Source organism: Trachymyrmex cornetzi, unplaced genomic scaffold (genome assembly GCF_001594075.2).
Source record: "Trachymyrmex cornetzi isolate Tcor2-1 unplaced genomic scaffold, Tcor1.1 scaffold147, whole genome shotgun sequence".
Classification (NCBI taxonomy): Eukaryota; Metazoa; Arthropoda; class Insecta; order Hymenoptera; family Formicidae; genus Trachymyrmex; species Trachymyrmex cornetzi.
Genome location: NW_017296059.1, coordinates 1,653,229 through 1,674,380, shown reverse-complemented (window position 1 = coordinate 1,674,380; position 21,152 = coordinate 1,653,229). Strand labels below are relative to the sequence as shown.

At 34.7% G+C, this 21,152-nt stretch overlaps 1 protein-coding gene across 1 annotated transcript; it reads left to right on the top strand.

The window, feature by feature from the left end:
* On the top strand, nucleotides 1–21,089 carry na (sodium leak channel non-selective protein na). Its single transcript, XM_018502343.1, has 54 exons — nucleotides 1–305; nucleotides 489–725; nucleotides 1,054–1,193; nucleotides 1,327–1,473; nucleotides 1,759–1,917; nucleotides 2,156–2,303; nucleotides 2,390–2,623; nucleotides 2,708–2,881; nucleotides 3,026–3,173; nucleotides 3,366–3,514; nucleotides 3,751–3,861; nucleotides 4,402–4,512; nucleotides 5,014–5,153; nucleotides 5,228–5,689; nucleotides 5,896–6,022; nucleotides 6,238–6,383; nucleotides 6,465–6,565; nucleotides 6,650–6,834; nucleotides 7,048–7,324; nucleotides 7,410–7,563; nucleotides 7,639–7,767; nucleotides 7,845–8,121; nucleotides 8,200–8,365; nucleotides 8,441–8,624; nucleotides 8,684–8,876; nucleotides 8,991–9,167; nucleotides 10,482–10,616; nucleotides 10,727–10,912; nucleotides 11,089–11,309; nucleotides 11,453–11,727; nucleotides 12,157–12,404; nucleotides 12,564–12,953; nucleotides 13,147–13,338; nucleotides 13,415–13,552; nucleotides 13,622–13,828; nucleotides 14,027–14,223; nucleotides 14,291–14,413; nucleotides 14,685–14,858; nucleotides 14,926–15,105; nucleotides 15,183–15,435; nucleotides 15,578–15,745; nucleotides 15,858–16,066; nucleotides 16,167–16,287; nucleotides 16,433–16,566; nucleotides 16,648–16,813; nucleotides 17,329–17,523; nucleotides 17,619–17,836; nucleotides 18,021–18,244; nucleotides 18,528–18,664; nucleotides 18,751–18,887; nucleotides 19,373–19,523; nucleotides 19,584–19,715; nucleotides 19,978–20,152; nucleotides 20,239–21,089. The coding sequence occupies exons 3-54, from the start codon at nucleotides 1,114–1,116 to the stop codon at nucleotides 20,415–20,417; spliced, it is 9,444 nt and encodes a 3,147-aa protein (XP_018357845.1). The 5' UTR covers nucleotides 1–305; nucleotides 489–725; nucleotides 1,054–1,113; the 3' UTR covers nucleotides 20,418–21,089.
* Nucleotides 21,090–21,152: the final 63 nt, after the last annotated feature.

Below are 21,152 nucleotides of genomic sequence, written 5' to 3'. Positions count from 1 at the left end.
TACAGTCGTGAATACGACCTGATACGACCGTACACCCGACACGTCGCTCACATACGTTTCCTCACACCCAAACGCTTCATTAAGTAAACAATGCACGAGTGGTTCATCGTACTTGGAAACGGAAGCTCCGGGAGGAAAACCGAACTGTCAGAAGACGAAGCTGAGGTTCCAGATATGACGATGCCTGCCCACGCTTTTCCAGGAGACAAAAGCGTACGGCTTCGATAGAAGGTCATTCTGTGCACGGAGTTCTCGAGTACATTCAATTACGTTGATTCATATCCCCATCAATCGAAAGTGAACTGGTAAGCAATTTCGACGGTTTATTCTTTTTTCGATATTGTAAACAAGATAAAACGCATGATCTCGCAGTTTCCAAAGGAGGGGAAAGGCTCCTCCAAGTAAAGTTTGTTTTCGTGCGCCAACAGGATTCGAATTTGTGCTTTATGGAATGATATTCTACTAAATGTTAAATGTTATCATTGCAGGTGTCAAAGTTATTCAACTTGAGAAGGTGCATTAGTGTGCATGCCATGTAAGTGTCGGCACGACTGCACCTTACCCTTCCCTGTTCTACTCCTCGGCTTCGCGCATGGACGGAAATTTAAAAAATACGCACCTCATTAATGATGTCGAGAGATTAAACCGTACTCTTATCAGTGTCGCCGATGTAACCGGTGATTACTTGTCATAAATGAGGATATCTCACCCACACTGTCGATGAGGTAAGTAATAACAGTGTTGGCTACTATTTATTTATGTATAATGGGTTGCGTGAATGAAAATATGTGGGAATAATTTATGTAGGGATTGGCATGTTTACAATCGTGTCACATGTTTTCGCAGTTGTATAAGAAGTTTGTTTATGCCTTGATTTTTCCGAGATACGTAATAACTAGCTTAATTCTCACCGAACATATATACAGTAATACTATGTAGCTTTATGTAATTTTGCTTTATCACGGCACGCCTTGCGGTGATTAGAGGTCTTTATCTCACTTGTTTCACGAGATGCAATTGTGATATGAAATGATTTAAAGTTTCAAATTTCAGATTTTCCCGGTACCATTACGTTTGTTAGAGTAAATTGTCAAATAATAATATTCTGTAAGAATGGGACAAAACACAGAAAGCAACAATGGTGATAATGATAAGCGGACTGAAAGTAAAGCACAGCACAAACATAATGAAAGGTATGGGGTCATTTAAAATTGTCTTTCATATTCTCTTCTCGAGAGAAATAATGTTGATGAAATATTTGAATTCAGTTAGTATATGAATTATAACTTGGAAGGTATATACCAATTTCTTTCAATCTTCTGTTAGGTCTTTGGAGCCCGAGCAACAGCATTCTCTTTTACCAAAAGCAAGTTGCAGTACAGCGAAACAAGTTAGAGAGTATATTCCCAGATCTGGGATGAAGAAGTACAATAATGCTTTGAGCAATTTGATACCAATACGATACCAGAACCAGTACGTGTCGTAATCGAAGTCTCAAAATAATCTTTTGTATATATATATATATATAGAGAGAGAGAGAGAGTAATTAAAAATAATATATATTTACTAAAATATTTAATGAAATGTATCATATATAATCTTTATCAGATACAACAATATAATTTATCAATTAACAGTAATATAACACATGTGTTGTATTAATTACATTCTTGAATGAGAAATTAATAAGTTGTGTTATTGTTAATTGATACTTGTTGGGAAGAATTATTATTTTAGTGATGAAAATACATTTTACAGGAAGAAAGAAAATTCACCAGCGGATAATGCTGGATTATTTTCTTATGTATATATAACATGGATGACGCCATACTTATGGAAAGCATATAAGAAAGGTCTTACGATAAAGGACTTACCAGACATATCGGTATATGATAGCTGCGAGTACAATGCACTCAGGTGAGCTTAACATATTATTGCGTATCCTGAACAAATAAGTAAAACTGTTTATTGGCATTCTATTTAGACAATAGATACGGTACCGTAGTTTGGATAAAGAACTCGATGTGTTCAATTTGTTTTCTCAATGTCAGCTATTATTGGAACTAATAAATACTAGTATCGGAACTGTCCCCCGACACTTTAGTTAAACGAAGTTCTATTGTAGTTATAATATAACTAAGAATTATTTTTTTAGACTCGATGTACTTTGGCAACAAGAGCTCAGTCAAAATGGCCCGAATGCAGCATCTTTTTCTACAGTTGCGTGGAAATTTGTACGCACACGAGTTTGCATGTCATGTTTTTTATTGACATGTTCTCTTATTTTTGGATTTCTTAGTCCGGTAAGATCATTTTCTATATATAACAATATCTAAATTGTTATTAAATTAAATCTTTGTATTGTAATATAGAATTTTCTTTCACTTAGACGATATTAATGAGGAAAATATTGGAACACATAGAATCTCCAGAAGAGGATTTTTGGGATGGTATCAAATGGGTTTTTCTGCTGACAGTATGCGATTCTCTACGAGCTTTCTTTTTTACCTGGACATGGAACATGAACTATAAGACTGGATTACGATTGAAGTCGGCTTGTACAGCTCTGTTGTATAAGAAAATTATAAGACTAAATAGTCTTGGCAATAAAAGTACAGGAGAAGTGAGATACTTAATTTGTTCCGTAAATCTTTAAACACAAAGAAAATGCTCTCTTGATGTAGTAATATGTAACTCTTGTGTTCAGATAATCAATTTATTTTGCAATGACAGTCAAAGGCTTTTTGATGTGATTATTTATGGACCAATGATTATCAGCGGACCGATAGTTATAAGTTGTGGCATAATTTACATATTGTGGCTATTCAATCCCATTGCTCTGGTAGGAATGATAGCTTTTCTCTCGTTTTATCCATGTCAGGTAAATAGCTCATTGTTAAAGATATTTAGTCATTGTAGATATTAACATTTTGATATTGTATCAAAATTCTGAGAGAAAAATTTTTACAATTACTGTATATGCTCATTCCGCATATTTTGATAAGCAGAGCAATATCTGTTTTAGTATCTCATCTCTCGTGCGACTGGCTATTTTCGCTCGAAATCGGTAAACGTTACAGATACTCGGGTACGACTTATGAGTGAGATTCTTGAATGTATAAAGTTGATTAAGATGTATGCCTGGGAGAAATATTTTGGCCAGAAACTTCTCGGTGAGAATAATACAATAGAAAATTGTATTTTATATAGAATAGAAATTATTAAAAGCAATGTTGTTGGCAAAGCGATAGAGTTATTTTAATATACATATTCTTTATTAGAAAGATATATAAATTTGTTAAATTTACATTTACAAAAATTTGTGTATGTAAAACATAGGTAATTTGATAATGCGTTTTTTGCAGCTATACGCAAGAAAGAAGAAAGTTGGCTTCATAAGACTGCGTACTTTCAAAGCCTTAGTATTTCTTTGACGCCTGCTATACCTGTGATATCCGCGATCATCACGTTTTTAGCACACATTGCTTCGGGCAGTGGATTAACAGCTGCACAGGTATAAAATACAATCTTTTAATATAATTTTTGATTTTTAAGATATATAATATTTTCATAAATATCTAAATTTTATGTATATCAGGAGAAATCGAATAACATTCAATAGGTAAGCAATTTTGTAAGACGATAAAGTTTTTCCTTAGAAGATAGTTCAATCAATTTTCACGAATATTTGCAATCCCAGTTGCAAGGTAATATCTCCCTGAATTTTACAATCAATGGATTATATTACAGGCTTTTCCAATGACCACATTATTTGGAAATTTACTTAGACTGGCACTCACGTCACTTAAGGATACCACGCGATATTTTATCAGCGCCCTCATAGCTCTTAGAAGATTCAAGGTCTCCAATGTTTTTTGAGTGATTTCATGTACAGGTTAATGGGTCGGATATCCGTACCTATTATTAGAAAGTCAGTATCCGTGTCTAATAAATTTAATCTCGTTTGAATCGTTAATTTATTTTTATATATTTTTCTACTGAGATTATATATAAAAAAAAGTAATTAACTCTAATCTAAAATTATCATTAAATTTTAGCCTGCAAAGTCTATTAAAGATATTCGATCATTATAAATTAATATTTTGATAAAGAATTTTTGCAAATAGGAATTAGAGAAAAACAGCACGGACACTCCCTATAATAATACGTACATGAGGTCAATGTAATACAAGCTTTTTAGTAAAACTAAAGTAAATTATGGATAAACACTGCATGCTTTGTAAAGCACCTTGTTACATTCGAACAACTGTTACATTTCTTAGCAGTTCTTTTAATATGCCAAATACCCGAATTGCCAGCTGTATATAATATTGAATAAAGGTGTAACGTTCTCATGCTTACGGAGGATTGTAACAGTCGATTTAATTCTACACTTTTCAGGTGTTTCCCTTCGTATCGGTGCTCAATGCTCAAATTCGTACCTCTTTCATGTTTTTACAAGTGGCCTTAGTTAATATCGCCGCAGTAAAGATAACTTTTGGCAGAATAAAGGTGTTTATTCTTGTTTATATCTAATACAAATACACAGATCGATTGCACTATACATATATGTTGTATCTACTATACATATATAACCGTTCCTTTTACTATTAACTTCTCTTCATCTTCCAATGCAACCGAATGATAATAAGCTTTCATTTTGCTAACAAAAGTTGCCTATCCAGCATTTTCATATTTGCTTCTTTTGCTGCTTTTGTATCTGTATCATGTCAATTATGTGGATTGATGAGCTTAAAGAGCATATATATATTACTATACATAAATTTGTTTTTAGAAATTGATTCGTTTGAGGATATTTCATACTATTGTGAAGGATGAAATATCTAGATTATCGCAAAATATATATTGTATACCTTTATCTTATTTCTGCATAAAGTTACATTTTTACATATTTATTTGCTCGTTTGTTCAATGTGCTTTTAACAATGGCTTCACATTTCTTTGAAAATTTATGGAATAGACAATTTGATTAACGAAGCAATATTTGTACAGAGTGTATTGCTGTTGGATGAAAGCAGTTGCCAAGCGTCAAAACCGATTGTGAGATCGCAAGCAGTTGCCATTGCTAATGGTACCTTTGTTTGCGACAGTATGAAGCTTCAAACAGATGCATCGATCGACAGCAAGAAAAAGTAAATATTTATTCCATAATATTTAGAATAATAATAATCTCTCTGATGTGTTGCGATAACTATTTTTTATGTAGGAAGAAATCGCTACCAGTCACAGACAATCTGCCGGAACTGGAAAACTTGAATCAGTCGACGCAGGAAGCAAAATACGTTGAAGTTCTTACTGACGTGCATTTCGGAGCACCTAAAGGAAAACTGGTCGGTATTTGTGGCCACGTAGGCAGCGGCAAGTCCAGTCTGCTTCTAGCAGCTTTAGGACAGCTGAGAATAACAAAGGGACACATCTTAAGGGAGGGCACTTGCGCTTATGTCAGTCAACAGGCGTGGATCGTCAATGGAACCTTTAAGGAGAATATTTTGTTCGGCGAGGAATTTGATGCCAAACGTTATTATCACACGATCACAATTTGCAATCTGAAGGAAGATTTAAATATGTTACCGGGAGGAGATGACACTGAGATCGGTGAGAGGGGTGTCAATCTGTCCGGAGGACAAAAGCAGAGAGTTGCGCTCGCGCGAGCATATTATGCCAATCGGTGCGTAATATCTTTGCTGTTTCCTTTTTAAGAAGTACATTGGTTGTGCTGCTAATGCCTGTTTCTACCAATGCAGTTTAATTTTAATCTCGGTTCAACTAATTCTTTATTTTTTTGTCTAGTTCTAAGAATTGAACCGAGATTAAAGTTAATCTACATTGGTAGAAATGGGTAAAAGTCGAATACAGCAATTATATTCGTTTCAGGGATATTTATTTTCTTGATGATCCTTTGAGTGCGGTTGATGCATACGTTGGTTCATATATATTCGAAAAATTGATCCTTGAAGCTCTTAGAAACAAATCTGTTCTTTTCGTGACACATAACATTCAAGTAGGTATTTAATTGGTGTTAAAATTTCAAGATATTTATTAATAATACACATGTGCCTCATAGTTAATAATAAAACCTACGAAAATTTTTCTTATATATTTTTTATTGTTTTCTAAAAGTATAAAAAATAAATTCAAAGGAAATTAATTAACAGTGTGATTTTGAAATATTGGTTTTGTTTAAATTTAAAAATATTCCAAATTTTTTCATTACAGTTTCTAAAACGCTGTGATGAAATCTATATGATGAATGCGGGTAAGATTGTAGAACATGGAACCCACGAAGATCTCGTGCGACTTGATAGGGAATACGCGTCAATGGTGAAGAACAGCACAATTGCAACGGAAGATAATTTGTCAGCGTATGTTTAATGTACATGGCATTGTATTTTTTGAATTATTTGAAAGCAATTTAGTAGTCTTCTTCTTTTACTTCTTCACAGTGTTAAGTCTACGGAAGTAACACAAAGAAGTGCCAACGATTTAGAAGTGCAAAAGAAATCTGCGCACAAAGAAAATTATGGAAAAGAGAAATTATACAAAGGTACGCGCATTTAATTATATATCTTTTGATTTAGAGATATTTGATATTTTTCTTTTTTTTAATTATATTAATTATATTGAATAGGAACTTTAACAATGGCAGAAAAGTCTGAAACTGGATCTGTCAAGTCATACACTTATCACACATATATACAAGCTACAGGTGGTTATTTGGTCGCTGTTTTCGTATTTTTTACGTTTTTCTTGAACGTAGGTAGTTCGGCCTTCAGTACTTGGTGGCTCGCTGTATGGATTAAAGCTGGCGGAGGCGTAAGTAGTACATAGTATCCAATATTTTATACACACGCGCGCGCGCGCGCGCGCACACACACACACACACACACACACACACACACACACACACATACACTTATTTCTTTTTCTTCAATCAAAAGATATTTTAGTAATACTTTTGTTATTGTCACTTTTTTAGTTAATATCTCATATATCGTCACAGACGTGTCAATTTTATTTAATTTTCAGAACGTGACTATTCCAGGAACTAATGATACTGTATACTCAGAGGATATCAATGCTAATCCTGACTTATCATTTTATCGAGACATATACGGTGCTTGCATCATCGGCATATTATTGACAAGTTTTCTTCGTGGCTTAGTAATTATGTTTGCTACGATAAAAGCTTCGACCACATTGCACAACACGTTTCTTCACAAAATTATTAGTTCTCCGTTAAGCTTCTTCGAAACTACTCCAAGTGGTAGAATACAGAACGTTTTCAGTCGAGATATAGACGAAAGTGAGTGATTTTTTAAATTATTTTAAACACATGCACTTGTGTTGCAAATCAATATATCTAATTTAATTAATTTTCTGATTTGCAGTTGATAATTACTTACCCATATCGATAGAAAACATGGTGCAAAATATTTTTACTTGCAGTTTTGCTATTTTCTTTATTTGTGGTATACTGCCCTGGTTTTCGATACCGCTACTTCTATTTGGTATACTATTCTTTTTCGTTGGCAAATTGTTTAGGTATTAGCCTCAATATCGCATAATTTACGTACATAATTTACGTATGATTGACTGTTTTGTTTCGTGTCTTCATAGGATAGGAATGAGGGATTTGAAGAGAATGGAGAGTGTCTCGCGGTCTCCTGTATTAAGTTTCGTTACAACGACGATCCAAGGTTTAAGTACAATTCACGCGTTTCAAAAGGAGAAGAATTTCTTATACAGGTAATTATTTAGTGAAATCATATAATAATGAAGTAACAGAAAAAGAATATGACGATTAAATTGTTTCTTGTCGATAGATTTGAAGAATTATTCAACACGAATAATTTATGTCAGCATCTATGTCAAGCCGCGATGAGATGGTCTGCGATTAGACTGGATAGTTTGGTAATCGCTTCGTCCTGTATAATCGCGTTATTCGTGATTTCATTTAAGAATGAAATATCGCCGGCCTTTGCCGGTCTGGCTATGGCGTATGCCACACAGATGACTGGCGTTTTCCAGTATACGGTTAGACTAATGTCTGAGACGGAGGTGCGCTTTATAAGCGTAGAGAGAATTAGTTACTACCTCAAGGTAATCTATTACTGTTTAATTGATAATAAATTGTTGATTCTGTAATTTCCTCTTGTCTTAATCTTATATCTTATTCAGACTTTGCAGAAAGAAGGTGCAAGCAGAACAGTCGCCCTTAAGCCAGCCGATGATTGGCCTTCTCGTGGCAAAATAGAGTTCAAAGCTGTTCAGATGAGATACAGAGAGGAGTTGCCGCTTATACTGCTCGACGTCTCGTTTACCATAAAGGCCGGAGAAAAAATTGGTAATGTGGCTAAATATTTCCTTTACTCGTTTGTCGCATTTTCTTATGCGAGAAATTAATTGTGAATTATTTTAGGCATCGTGGGTCGCACAGGATCCGGCAAAAGCTCCTTGGTCGTAGCTTTATTCCGATTAGTCGAAATTTGCGAGGGTGTCATTAAGATCGACGGTATAGATATTTCGAAATTAGAGTTAGATGTACTGAGAAATAAATTGTCGATTATTCCTCAAGATCCAATTTTATTCAGCGGTACTGTAAGGTAATAAAATTAATTGACAATTTTTGCTAGCTATTTTCTTCATTTGATTCGTTTTTTAGATCTAATTTGGATCCTTTCCAACATCACGCCGATCATGATATTTGGAATGCTCTTGAAAAGACTCAGATGAAAGAAAAGGTGTCTCAAATGCCGGGAAATCTCGATGCGTCCGTTGGATTTGGCGGAAATAATTTGAGCGTTGGCGAGAGACAGCTTCTTTGTCTGGCAAGAGCTTTATTACATAGTACAAAGGTAATGCACTTTTACTGAGTGATTTTTGCAATATTACATATATTTACAATTGATTTTCGGATTCTTTTTAGAATACTAAAATTAATATTAGCATGGTACACGCATGTGTTGTAGATACTAATTCTGGACGAAGCCACGGCCGCCGTCGATCCGGAAACTGAAGCGACGGTACAGAACACGCTGCAGAACGAATTCGAGGATTGCACTGTACTTACGATCGCTCATAGATTACAAACTGTTGTTGCGTGTAATCGTATTCTCGTCATGAGCGAAGGCAAGATTGTTGAATTCGATGCGCCCGCCACACTCCTCTCTTATCCAGATTCCGAATTTTCGAAACTGATGGCTGCTGTAGATGAAAATGCGTAAAATAATCCCCGCAGAGATCTGAATCATAATTGCAATGCATTTAATCACATTGTATCAGTTTAAATGATGAAACTAATTACATTAACTTTCAGCGTCACGTAAGTAAATGACAGAACAAGAAAAGAAAGATATATTTATATATTACAAAAATACAGAATAAGGATAAGTAAAGAAATGAACATAACAAATGACTGTATTTTTCTATTAATGAACTACTTTATTAAATTATTAATTAAAGAGATTAAATAATATTTTCTATTATAAGCTCATATATATTCTGTATATAAATAAAAGAGAGAAAAAAATCTTCCCCGTTTTCTTCCTCTTTTTACTTAATCCTTTCAAGCAATTTATTATAATAATTTAATTTTTTTGTTATATTATGCTAGTTGTACAATACATAACTTTATATTATATTAGTTATATCTTTAGCTAAAAGTTTGGGTCTGCTGAAAATTATATATAAAAATTGTGTTTCAAAAAAATCAACGTTCTCACTGTCAAACTGTTACTGGTAACATCTATTAATTTAGCGACGATAAAAGTATTGATTTAATATTTTAATTAAAGGCGAATATTTTTAAACAGGACGAATAGACAACTACAAAAAATCACGATTTCTGGAAATTCGCGCCCTTTAGAATAGTGAAATATTGATTTTCTCACAGAAGGTGGAGAGCGCACACTGCTCATGCCCATTTGTTCAGACTTTCGGCCGTGCTGGCGACACGGCCGAAACATGTTCACCGCGACATTGCCAGCTTGTTATTACCTCTGAGATGTTTATTACATGTTGAGCTTTATCGTTGCTTTATATCGAGATGTAGTCTATAGAAATTGCCGTAAAGGCAGTGTCCGTCGTTTCGTGAACAGCTAAAAAAAAGGTAAATTCCTTGACAATAAAATATCTCTTAGAGTTATCTCTTTTACGAACAACACCGATTTTCGTAAACTAGCTTGTTAAGCTATATTGAACTATTTTTAAAAGTATGTGTGTTACTGAAAATTATATTAATAAATTATTTATATAAAGTTTTAAATGTTACATATATACTAATAAGGTGTATTACTAATCTAATACATATATTTTAAAATAATAAATAGAATGTATAGAAAGGTATATGAACATTGAGAGCAAACGTGATGCATACTTATCTTGTCAAATAACAATTTAATTTCTAATAATCATTTTTATTAATAATACGTTCAATTTCGATAATTTTTCCGCTGCTTCCAGGCCTCACCATTGCGAACATAATCCCTATTATGATGCTGGGGCGGAAGCAGAGCCTCAAGGGGGAACCCGTCCTGGCCGATTACGGTCCAGAAGAGTCCCTCAATGAGAGCGCTGACATAGAATGGGTCAACAAGGTGAGCGGAAGTATAGATCGACCCAGAGAAGAAAATTGCAAATCCCGAAAATGTCGTTTTCTTTTTCTCACAATCAGATCTTTCCTGAAAACTGCTCTATGTGATTTCAGTTATGGGTAAGACGGTTGATGCGACTTTGCGCCCTAGTCTCGTTGGCTTCCGTTTGCTTGAATACTCCAAAAACTTTTGAGAAAGTACCGTCCCTTCAATATGTTACCTTCATTTGCGATTTGATAGTCACGTTTCTTTTCACTGCCGAGATGATCGCTAAGATGCACATACGGGGAATACTAAAGGTAAAGTCCCTCTTTATCAAAGAGGATACAATTGAGATACTTGATTGCTTTGAGAAGTAATTAAAAGTTTTTATTTTATTATTATGACGCCAATAACATTATGAAATAGCGAATTGTATGCACTTGTAACGACTCATTTGACATAGACTAGAATAAAATTATAAATTGCATTGCAGAGGGATAAGTCTTATCTGAAAGACCACTGGTGCCAATTTGACGGGTTTATGGTGATCTTTCTCTGGTTATCTGTAATTCTGCAAATGTTTGAAATGCTGGGTTTTATAAAATTTAGTTATGCCTCAATAGCGCGGTCACCACGGCCGCTAATCATGATACGCTTCCTTCGAGTCTTCCTTAAATTTTCGATGCCCAGAGCCAGAATCAATCAGATCTTCAAGTAAGAATATTGATGTAAACTTGATGTGAAAGATTTACATTTAAAAACGAAATAAGAATAAGATATCACAAGATACTATCATACACTAGAATTATTAATTTTATTTAATTTATTTAGTTTACTAATATATGATTTATATTTAGACGCTCGAGTCAGCAGATCTACAATGTAACGCTTTTCTTCCTGTTCTTCATGTCCCTTTATGGTCTTTTGGGTGTGCAATTCTTCGGCGAGCTAAAAAATCATTGCGTGCTGAACACAACTGAGCCTAATTACATTACGATCAACAGCCTGGCTATTCCTGACACGTTCTGCTCCACCGATCCAGAATCTGGATATCAATGCCCCGAAGGAATGGTCTGCATGAAGCTGGAGTTGACCAAGTATATTATAGGCTTCAATGGATTTGACGAGTTTGGTAGTTAATGTTAATGTTATTATGCCTTTGTCATTCCTCTGTATTTATTGGCTTTCATATTATTTTTCTAAGAACACGTAAAGCTAACTAATTTGCTGGAACATTTGTTACAATTTTATGATTTTATCTTTCTTATACATCGCTTATATTTCATATTTTCTGTATTTCACATTCTATATTCTTATGTGATAATAATTATAACAGCTTCAAAGATAGTAGTAAGATTACAAATTATAATTTATCCAGTGCAATTTTATCGAAATTTTGTCGACTTTCATATCTTTTATACACCGCGTGTAAGTTTTTTTTTTAATATGAAGATTTAACAATTTTAACATTATTTATCAATTAAAATAGTATTCAAATATTTTTAAATATTTAAAAATACCTTATTGTCTGAAACTTTGATTCCGAATTTGAATTATTTAGCTACCAGTATTTTCACCGTATATCAAGCGGCTTCCCAGGAAGGATGGGTCTTTATCATGTATCGCGCGATCGATAGTCTACCGGCATGGCGCGCAGTTCTTTACTTCAGCACAATGATATTCTTCTTGGCCTGGTTAGTGAAGAACGTTTTCATTGCTGTCATCACGGAGACTTTTAACGAAATCCGAGTACAGTTCCAACAAATGTGGGGCGTTAGAGGTCACATTAGTAACAGTTCAGCATCACAGGTCAGTTGTGATATCTTTGAAGAAACAGCCTTTACTTTACTTTATTAAAGTATTCTCATTAAAAATATACGGGAATATTATTATTTAAAATTAATTTTAAGCGAATATAATTATATGATTTTATTGATAATTAATATATATTTACTTTATTTAATGCAGATATTGACTGGAGACGACAATGGCTGGAAATTAGTGACATTAGATGAGAATAAGCATGGGGGCCTAGCCTCTCCACTTTGTCATACTATTCTCAAGTCGCCGCATTTTCGTTCAGTTATAATGTGCGCAATTCTAGCGAATGGCATCACTACTGCGACGATGAGTTTCAAGCATGATGATAAACCAAGGCAAACATACTATGACAATTATTACTGGGCCGAGATCGTCTTCACGATATTGCTGGACTTAGAGACCCTCTTCAAGATATGGTGCCTGGGTTTCCGGAGTTATTTTAAGCATTCGATTCACAAATTCGAACTGCTGCTTGCCATTGGCACGACTTTACACATTATTCCGTTCTTGTATCTCTCTGGATTCACTTTCTTTCAGGTTTCTACCTTTATCTGACTCCTCGTCTTTCGTGTCACTTCACTTTTGCATTTTTTCTACAGTCTATGCTTTTTCCGACTTGTTGTTTATACATTTTATATTCTTAGCTGTATATCTTTTATACTTCTAAAAATTCAAACGTTTAAACAATATAAAAGACCTTTAATTTATCATGGTATTTTTATACGGAAAGGTTCTCAGAATAGTTCGGCTCATTAAAGCGTCGCCAATGTTGGAGGACTTTGTCTACAAAATTTTCGGCCCTGGCAAGAAGCTCGGTAGTCTCATTATTTTTACCATGTGCCTGCTGGTGATATCCTCGAGTATTTCTATGCAGCTCTTCTGCTTCCTTTGCGACTTCACCAAGTTCGAAACTTTTCCTGAAGTGAGCCGATTATACTTTGACAAATCCCACATTACACAACTGTTGTGACTTAACTCATCAAAATGTAAATTTTCAGGCATTTATGTCTATGTTCCAAATTTTCACACAAGAAGCCTGGGTTGATGTGATGGATGAAACTATGGTACGAACACATGAAGGCATAGCACCGTTTATCGCAGTATACTTTATTCTGTACCATCTCTTTGTCACATTGGTAATCATCAATATCTTCTTTATGCAATTCAAGTTATGATATGAAGCTAATGCTGAATTATCTCTTCAGATCGTGCTAAGTCTTTTCGTCGCGGTAATTCTCGACAATCTCGAGTTGGATGAGGACATTAAGAAACTGAAGCAATTGAAATTTCGCGAACAAAGTGCCGAGATAAAGGAAAGCTTGCCGTTCAGATTGAGAATCTTTGAAAAGTTCCCAGACAGTCCGCAGATGACGTGTCTTCACAAAGTGCCATCAGATTTCAATTTACCGAAGGTAAATTAATATCCATGAATAATTATTATAATTATTATTATTAACTCCTTGGTTTATTTCTTAGATATTAAATTTAGAATAGTTTTAATTTTATATATATATTGAAGAACTTTAACATCTTACAGCCTCAAGATTATAAAACAATCTACTTCGCTGTTATTCATGGATTAAATTAATATTCGAATTATTTTTTTTAAGGTGCGCGAGAGTTTTATGCGACAATTCGTGCTTGAAGTGGAGGACGAGGAAAATGAAGGTGTAAAGAGAATTAACGAAACCTTTGATTCAAAAATTGTGTATAGAAAACAACGCCCGGTGAAAATTTTAAATAATCCGCCGAAGGTGAGAAGTGTCGTTACTAATTTGAAGAAAGCTTCTGTTATTTATATCATAAAGTAAGTAAAATATCATTCGTTATTATATTTCTCGAAATTTTCGACTTAAAGATTTAAGTCGTTCTAGTGATTCCAATAATCAGAGGCTTCTCTTGGGAGACTCCGCCATGATTCCAGTACCGGGAAAAGGACTTCTAAAACCGCAGGGTACCGTGAGTGGCACTAAGCAACTTCGCATCGATCCGAAAAAGTAAGAACAAGATAATAGAAATGTTAATAGAATGAATAACGAGAATTTAGATTTTTATAAATTTGAAAATTTTTTTAATTGTTTGGGACAATTTAAAGATTTAATATCAATTTTTTTAAATTAATGTTACATATAAAATTTTCTAAGTTATTACTATCTCTATTAATATTATCATCGATTAAATTCTGGTATTCTTTAAGTATGTAGTACGAAAATATTATTTTATGTTTTTACGTTTATTTATCTATGTTTTCTGTTGGCATAAAAATAGATCAATCAGAAGAAGTGTCCGAAGTGGATCGATTAAATTAAAACAGACGTACGAGCATCTTATGGAAAACGGTGATATAGGGGGAATAAACAGAGTCAGTTCGTCGAGCAGAAGACCGCACGATTTAGATATCAAGTTGCTACAAGCTAAGAGGCAACAGGCGGAGATGCGAAGGTACTGAAATTATTTCTGAGATTTTTAAGATTTTCACAATCTTACATAATCTATTCTTTCATTCCAGAAACCAACGCGAAGATGATTTGCGAGAGAACCATCCATTCTTCGATACGCCGTTATTTGCGGTACCTCGCGAAAGCAAATTCCGGAAATATTGCCAGTTATTCGTCTACGCGAGATACGATGCGAGATTGAAAGATCCTTTGACAGGCAAGGAAAGGAAAGTGCAATACAAGAGTCTACAGTAAGCATCGCGAGATTGAAACATATTGCAGTCGTGAAGCAAAGAAGCCAAATTGACAAATTCTGTATCGCTTCCAGCTATTTCCTTGGTTTAGTGACCTATCTCGATTGGGTAATGATATTTATCACGACGTTGTCATGCATCTCGATGATGTTCGAGACACCACGAAAACGCGTAATGGAGACACCGGCGTTGCAGATCACTGAATACTGCTTCGTTATTTGTATGAGCATTGAACTAGCGTTAAAAATCCTGGCGGATGGTCTGTTCTTTACACCCAAGGCCTACATCAAAGATGTTGCCTCCGTGTTAGATGTCTTCATTTACATTGTATGTTTAGTATATTGGAAATATTAAATTCTATTGGGAAATATTTCTGTTAATCTTAATGAAGTACAATAATTATATGTGATAAATCATAAATAATTCTTAGTATGTATATATAATATATATTGTACGCACGTTGTCGCAGGTAAGTCTCATATTCTTATGTTGGATGCCGAAAAGCGTACCACCGAATTCTGGAGCGCAATTGCTGATGATATTACGGTGCGTCAGACCGCTAAGAATTTTCACTCTTGTTCCGCATATGAGGAAGGTCGTTTATGAGCTGTGTAGAGGGTTCAAGGAAATTTTACTGGTAAATATCGTTCTTGCTTCACATTTTAGACATATTACTTCTAGAAATAACTAATCTGAAAATGATGTGAACGTAATGAAACAAATTAACAGACAAATATTACTTCATTCAGGTATCAACATTACTGTTCTTGCTGATGTTCATGTTCGCGAGTTACGGAGTGCAACTATATGGCGGTCGATTAGCGAGATGTAACGATCCCACGATCTTGAAGCGCGAGGAATGCGTCGGAGTATTTATGAGAAGAGTATTCGTGACGAAGATGAAACTGCGGCCAGGGGAAAACGAGAGTTATCCGTCCATATTAGTACCGCGTGTTTGGTATGCGTAAATCATACAATTCTGGAAATTTTCCTTTAATTCAAATTAATTATAATGAACTAGTGTAAAGAAGTACGCTTATTTTGTACACATTTTTCAGGGCTAATCCTAAAAGATTCAACTTTGATAATATTGGCGATGCTATGATGGCTCTGTTTGAAGTACTTTCTTTCAAAGGCTGGCTTGACGTACGAGATGTCCTTATTAAAGCTCTTGGTCCCGTGAGTCATTATTTTTTTGACAGAATAATAGATTATGTTGTTTAATATAGATGATCACTAAACACAAAAATTACAAAATTTGGAATTAGATAAGAATATTATTTCTTCGTCACATTCTTCAGTATCTTATTGTATCTTTTTTCAGGCTCATGCTATCTATATACACGTTTATATTTTCCTCGGTTGCATGATCGGCTTGACATTGTTTGTGGGTGTGGTGATCGCGAATTACTCCGAGAACAAAGGCACCGCTTTGCTCACGGTCGATCAAAGACGATGGTGAGATGTTGCATATTTCGTCAGTAAATATCGCGATTTCTTAAATATCTAGATCACGAGTTTTTTTTCTGTGGGGTATAGGTGCGACTTGAAGAAACGTCTGAAGATCGCCCAGCCGCTGCACTTACCGCCTAGACCGGACGGCAAGAAGTTCCGTGCTTTCATCTATGATATCACGCAGAACATTTATTTCAAAAGATTCATTGCTGTCATGGTACTCGTGAATAGCGCTCTTCTGTGCGTTTCTGTAAGTTGAACAAAGTAATATTTGGATATAGATTGAGATTCGATATTTTTCAAGGCCGATTATTTCTTTAATCATTTCATTTTTACTTAACACAATATCTATCCACTCGTGGTTTTAAATAGGTTATTTATTGATAATTGAATTACAAAAATATGTATTAATTTTAGGAATATTATTAATTATAGTAAGTGTATGCTTGGAATTGTGTAAAATTGTGCTAAATCATAATTTTTACGCGTCATATACCGCAAAGATTAATCACAAAATTAGGAAAAATAGTTTTATAGACTAGCCTGATATTCTATTTAGTTTTTTATGGATTTATTAACATTGTTACATAGAATCAAGCGTTTGATCTATATCAAAAGAAATATGCAACTTCAACGAACATCGTAAGAAGACTTTTCTTGAATCATTTGTTCCTTGTCATCATTAAACCGGTAAAAATAAATGTAACATGCCTGCTCGTGTTTAATCTGCTATCTTTCCTCTTTTTTTATCTTGCTCATCTGAAGTGGAGACTCGAAGAGGAACACACAGAAGCTCTGGCTATGGTCTCCACGATTCTGACACTGGTGTTCCTTGTGGAAGTAATTATGAAAAACATTGCTTTTACACCGCGTGGTTATTGGCAATCCAGGAGAAACAGGTACGATCTGCTCGTGACAGTTGTAGGCGTTATTTGGATAATCATACACTGCACAATGCAGGTACGCTCGTCGTCAAGAATCCTTTGTCGTATTTTTTCTTCGTCTACCACTTGTCGTTCATTCCCATGGTATTATCATGTTTTATTGTATCTCAGAACGATCTATCTTACGTGATTGGATTTATGGTCGTAATCTTGAGGTTCTTCACCATCACCGGCAAACACACCACTCTCAAGATGCTAATGTTGACGGTTGGTGTGTCCGTCTGCAAGAGCTTCTTCATCATATTCGGCATGTTTCTTCTTGTCTTCTTCTACGCGTTAGCCGGCACTATAATCTTTGGCACGGTGAAGTACGGAGAAGGCATAGGAAGGTGAGAAAAGTATACACTGTCTACGATTTTAAGATATATAAAATATACACGCGCAATGTTTAATATAAATCTCCCAATATAATTTTTCTAGTATTAAATTCTTTTTCACTCTATTATAATATTTCTTTATCTTGCTCTGCTTTTTTCCGCTTGATATGTCAGAAATAATCTCTTTGCAATTTAGACGCGCTAATTTCGAATCACCGGTTACCGGCGTGGCGATGCTCTTTCGCATAGTGACGGGGGAGGATTGGAACAAAATTATGCACGACTGCATGATACAACCACCCTATTGCACGCCGGCGGATAATTACTGGGAAACGGACTGCGGCAATTTCCACGCTTCTCTAATTTATTTTTGCACCTTTTACGTCATCATTACTTACATCGTCTTGAATCTTTTAGTGGGTATGTATGCAATATACTTGTACATATACATCAAAGAAGCTTGAGAGAACACAAAATCACGTTGGTTAGATTTTAAAAAGTCACACTGTATTTCTTTTCTTGTCTTAGATCAGACAAGAAAGGAGACTGTTTAACAGAAAATATTCTATTATATAGTGGCTTCAATCTAATTTTTCTGTTCGATAATATGTATATATATATATATATACATATTTTAATTAGATGTCTATAGAGTAATTTAAAAGGAATAAAACAAAGATTGAACATTTTTCTTTTCGAACAGCTATTATCATGGAGAACTTTTCTTTATTCTATTCAAATGAAGAGGACGCGTTATTATCGTACGCAGATATAAGAAACTTTCAGAACACGTGGAATGTCGTTGATAATCATCAGAAAGGTGTTATACCGGTGAAGCGGGTATGATTTTATCGTGAATCGATGTTATATTAACGAAATAATACACCAATTCCTAAGAAGCAAATGCTGATGTTTGCGGATTTCAGGTGAAGTTTATCTTGCGATTGTTGAAAGGCAGATTGGAGACCGATCCACAAAAGGATCGCCTGCTCTTCAAATACATGTGCTACGAACTCGAACGATTGCACAATGGCGAAGATGTTACCTTTCACGACGTTATTAAGTAAGTTTCACAATATGGATTGTAAATGACATATTAAACAATAATATAAAACAATCGATTATTTGACAAAGCAAAACAACAAGATAACGACCAAAAATGAGCATAAAAGTTATTAGATTACCATAAAAATATATATTTGAGATACAATATCACTCAATTCTTATACATTAAAACGTTTCGACTCGCAGAGTCTTCTTCAGTTAAGAATACAATTAACCTAATAATCTAAGAGCAATTAAAAAACGGAACTAATGTCATAATTATATCATAAGCAACTAAAGTGTTATCCCACCATGTGAAATATTAAACATTTATAGCTTGTCAAGTAAAATTTTTATATGCTTGAGATTTTCTCAGATCTTCTATAGGACGTAGCTTCTTTTTTATTAGATGTTTTAAATATTTCAATTCGTGAATTTTTCACTCATATTATATTTTACATTATTCGAATATTTTACAATGTTTTCTTATTTAAAATTTTTTAGTATGTTATCGTATCGCTCAGTGGATATAAGGAAAGCGCTCCAATTGGAAGAACTTCTTGCACGGCAAGAATTCGAGTATATAATCGAGGAGGAAGTAGCTAAGCAAACCATCAGAACTTGGTTACAGGGCTGTCTGAAGAAGATACGAGCGGTGAGGATGACTTAATCTGAAATCGTATCAAAAAAATTAAATAATTTTTTTTCTTTGCAGAAACAAAACAGTCTTATCGCCGGTCTTCGCGCTACAAATAATGCGGCTGTGCCACCTCAAGATATAGAGAAGGGTAAAGAGGAGAAAGGCAAGGAAGTTAGTGTTGATCGTGAAGAGGAGATTGAAATAAAGGTGCATCTTATCTCGCACTTTATTTGCTCTATTACACCCCAAACATTTCTTGTAGAAAAATGTGAACTGATATTTTTATGTCACAAATCTATGATATTCAACAGTGACATTTTTTGTTAAAACAATTTTTAAGTATATCAACTTCTATATTTATGAAAATTAGAATTTGTACCATCACTATGATTTCAAAAAAGTAATAAAAATTATATAATTTGATGAAAAAAATTTGTTATCTTGTTTTCAAAATTTGTTATCTTGTTAGGACGTCGAAGCTCCAAAATACAGGGCCAAGAAACCCATGGTGCTTCCAAGATCGGACAGCATAGGAAGTGCTTCGGGAAGGAAGTACCTAGCACCAACCTTATCGGATCCAGCATCTGTTCGATCCGAGAAGGATAAAATCGCAGCGTCGAAGAAGAGGAATAGCAGACCGCCAGGTAAGCTAAAGTGATCACTTGGCTTTCGTACAATGTGTCGTATTAATTATCTTTGGCACAGAGTTATTTCGGATTATTTTTTGTAGCAATGGTGAAAAATAATTTGCATCATTTGACGGAAAATACGGAGCAAAGCAGGCAGGCAAGGGAAGCGTTGAACAACAAAGCAACCGCGCCTAAAGTTTCCAGCGTTATGTTGGAAGTTCGAGAATGGTGGAAGGAACAATTGGCTTACAGCAGCGAGTCCAGCGAGGACGAACTCTGAACTTTTCAAAATCATGGACATAGATTACGATCGTAGCAGATTGTGAACTGAGGATTCCTACTTTTAGCAATTGAAAAGACGAATTCTTAGCCTAAGAATTTTGCAATTCAGTGAGGATGAAGATCCAAGGAGAAATGTGGTATGTGCCTAATAATTTTAATCACTCGCCCAAGCTCGAGGAACTTTAATGCGTTGAGCTTCGATCGCAATTCGCCACCTTCACTGCTGAAAGCCATATTAATATTTTACTACGTCCAAGGCAGTGTGCATAGAGCGAGCAAAAATGTTCAAATCTTTCGTTTCATCGAAGCTCATCGTGTTAGAAAAATCGATTTCCTACCAGAAGAGAGGGAGGGAAGGAGGGAGAGAGAGAAAGAATTATAATTATCAAAACACACATATACTCGCGACATTTCGTATCGAATTCGGAACATCACTGCCGTATGTCAAATCATATAAAAATGCTTGAATCCTCGAAATATCAGTTTGTTAAAAGATTTCGATGTATATGTGTTTTGAAGAACTTTTCCGTACATCATTCACGTACTATCATTCATGCATCATCAGCTAGTTTTAAAATGTCTCGAGATAATTATAATTGTATGTAGTAAATTTTGTACGACACGAAGTTGATCATTGTGAGAGTTAGTAGCTAAAGTCGATTATGGTGTTATTAAGGGCAACTGTGAGTACAATTAGCATAGGATTCGTCGTAGATATTTTTGTCGTGAAGAG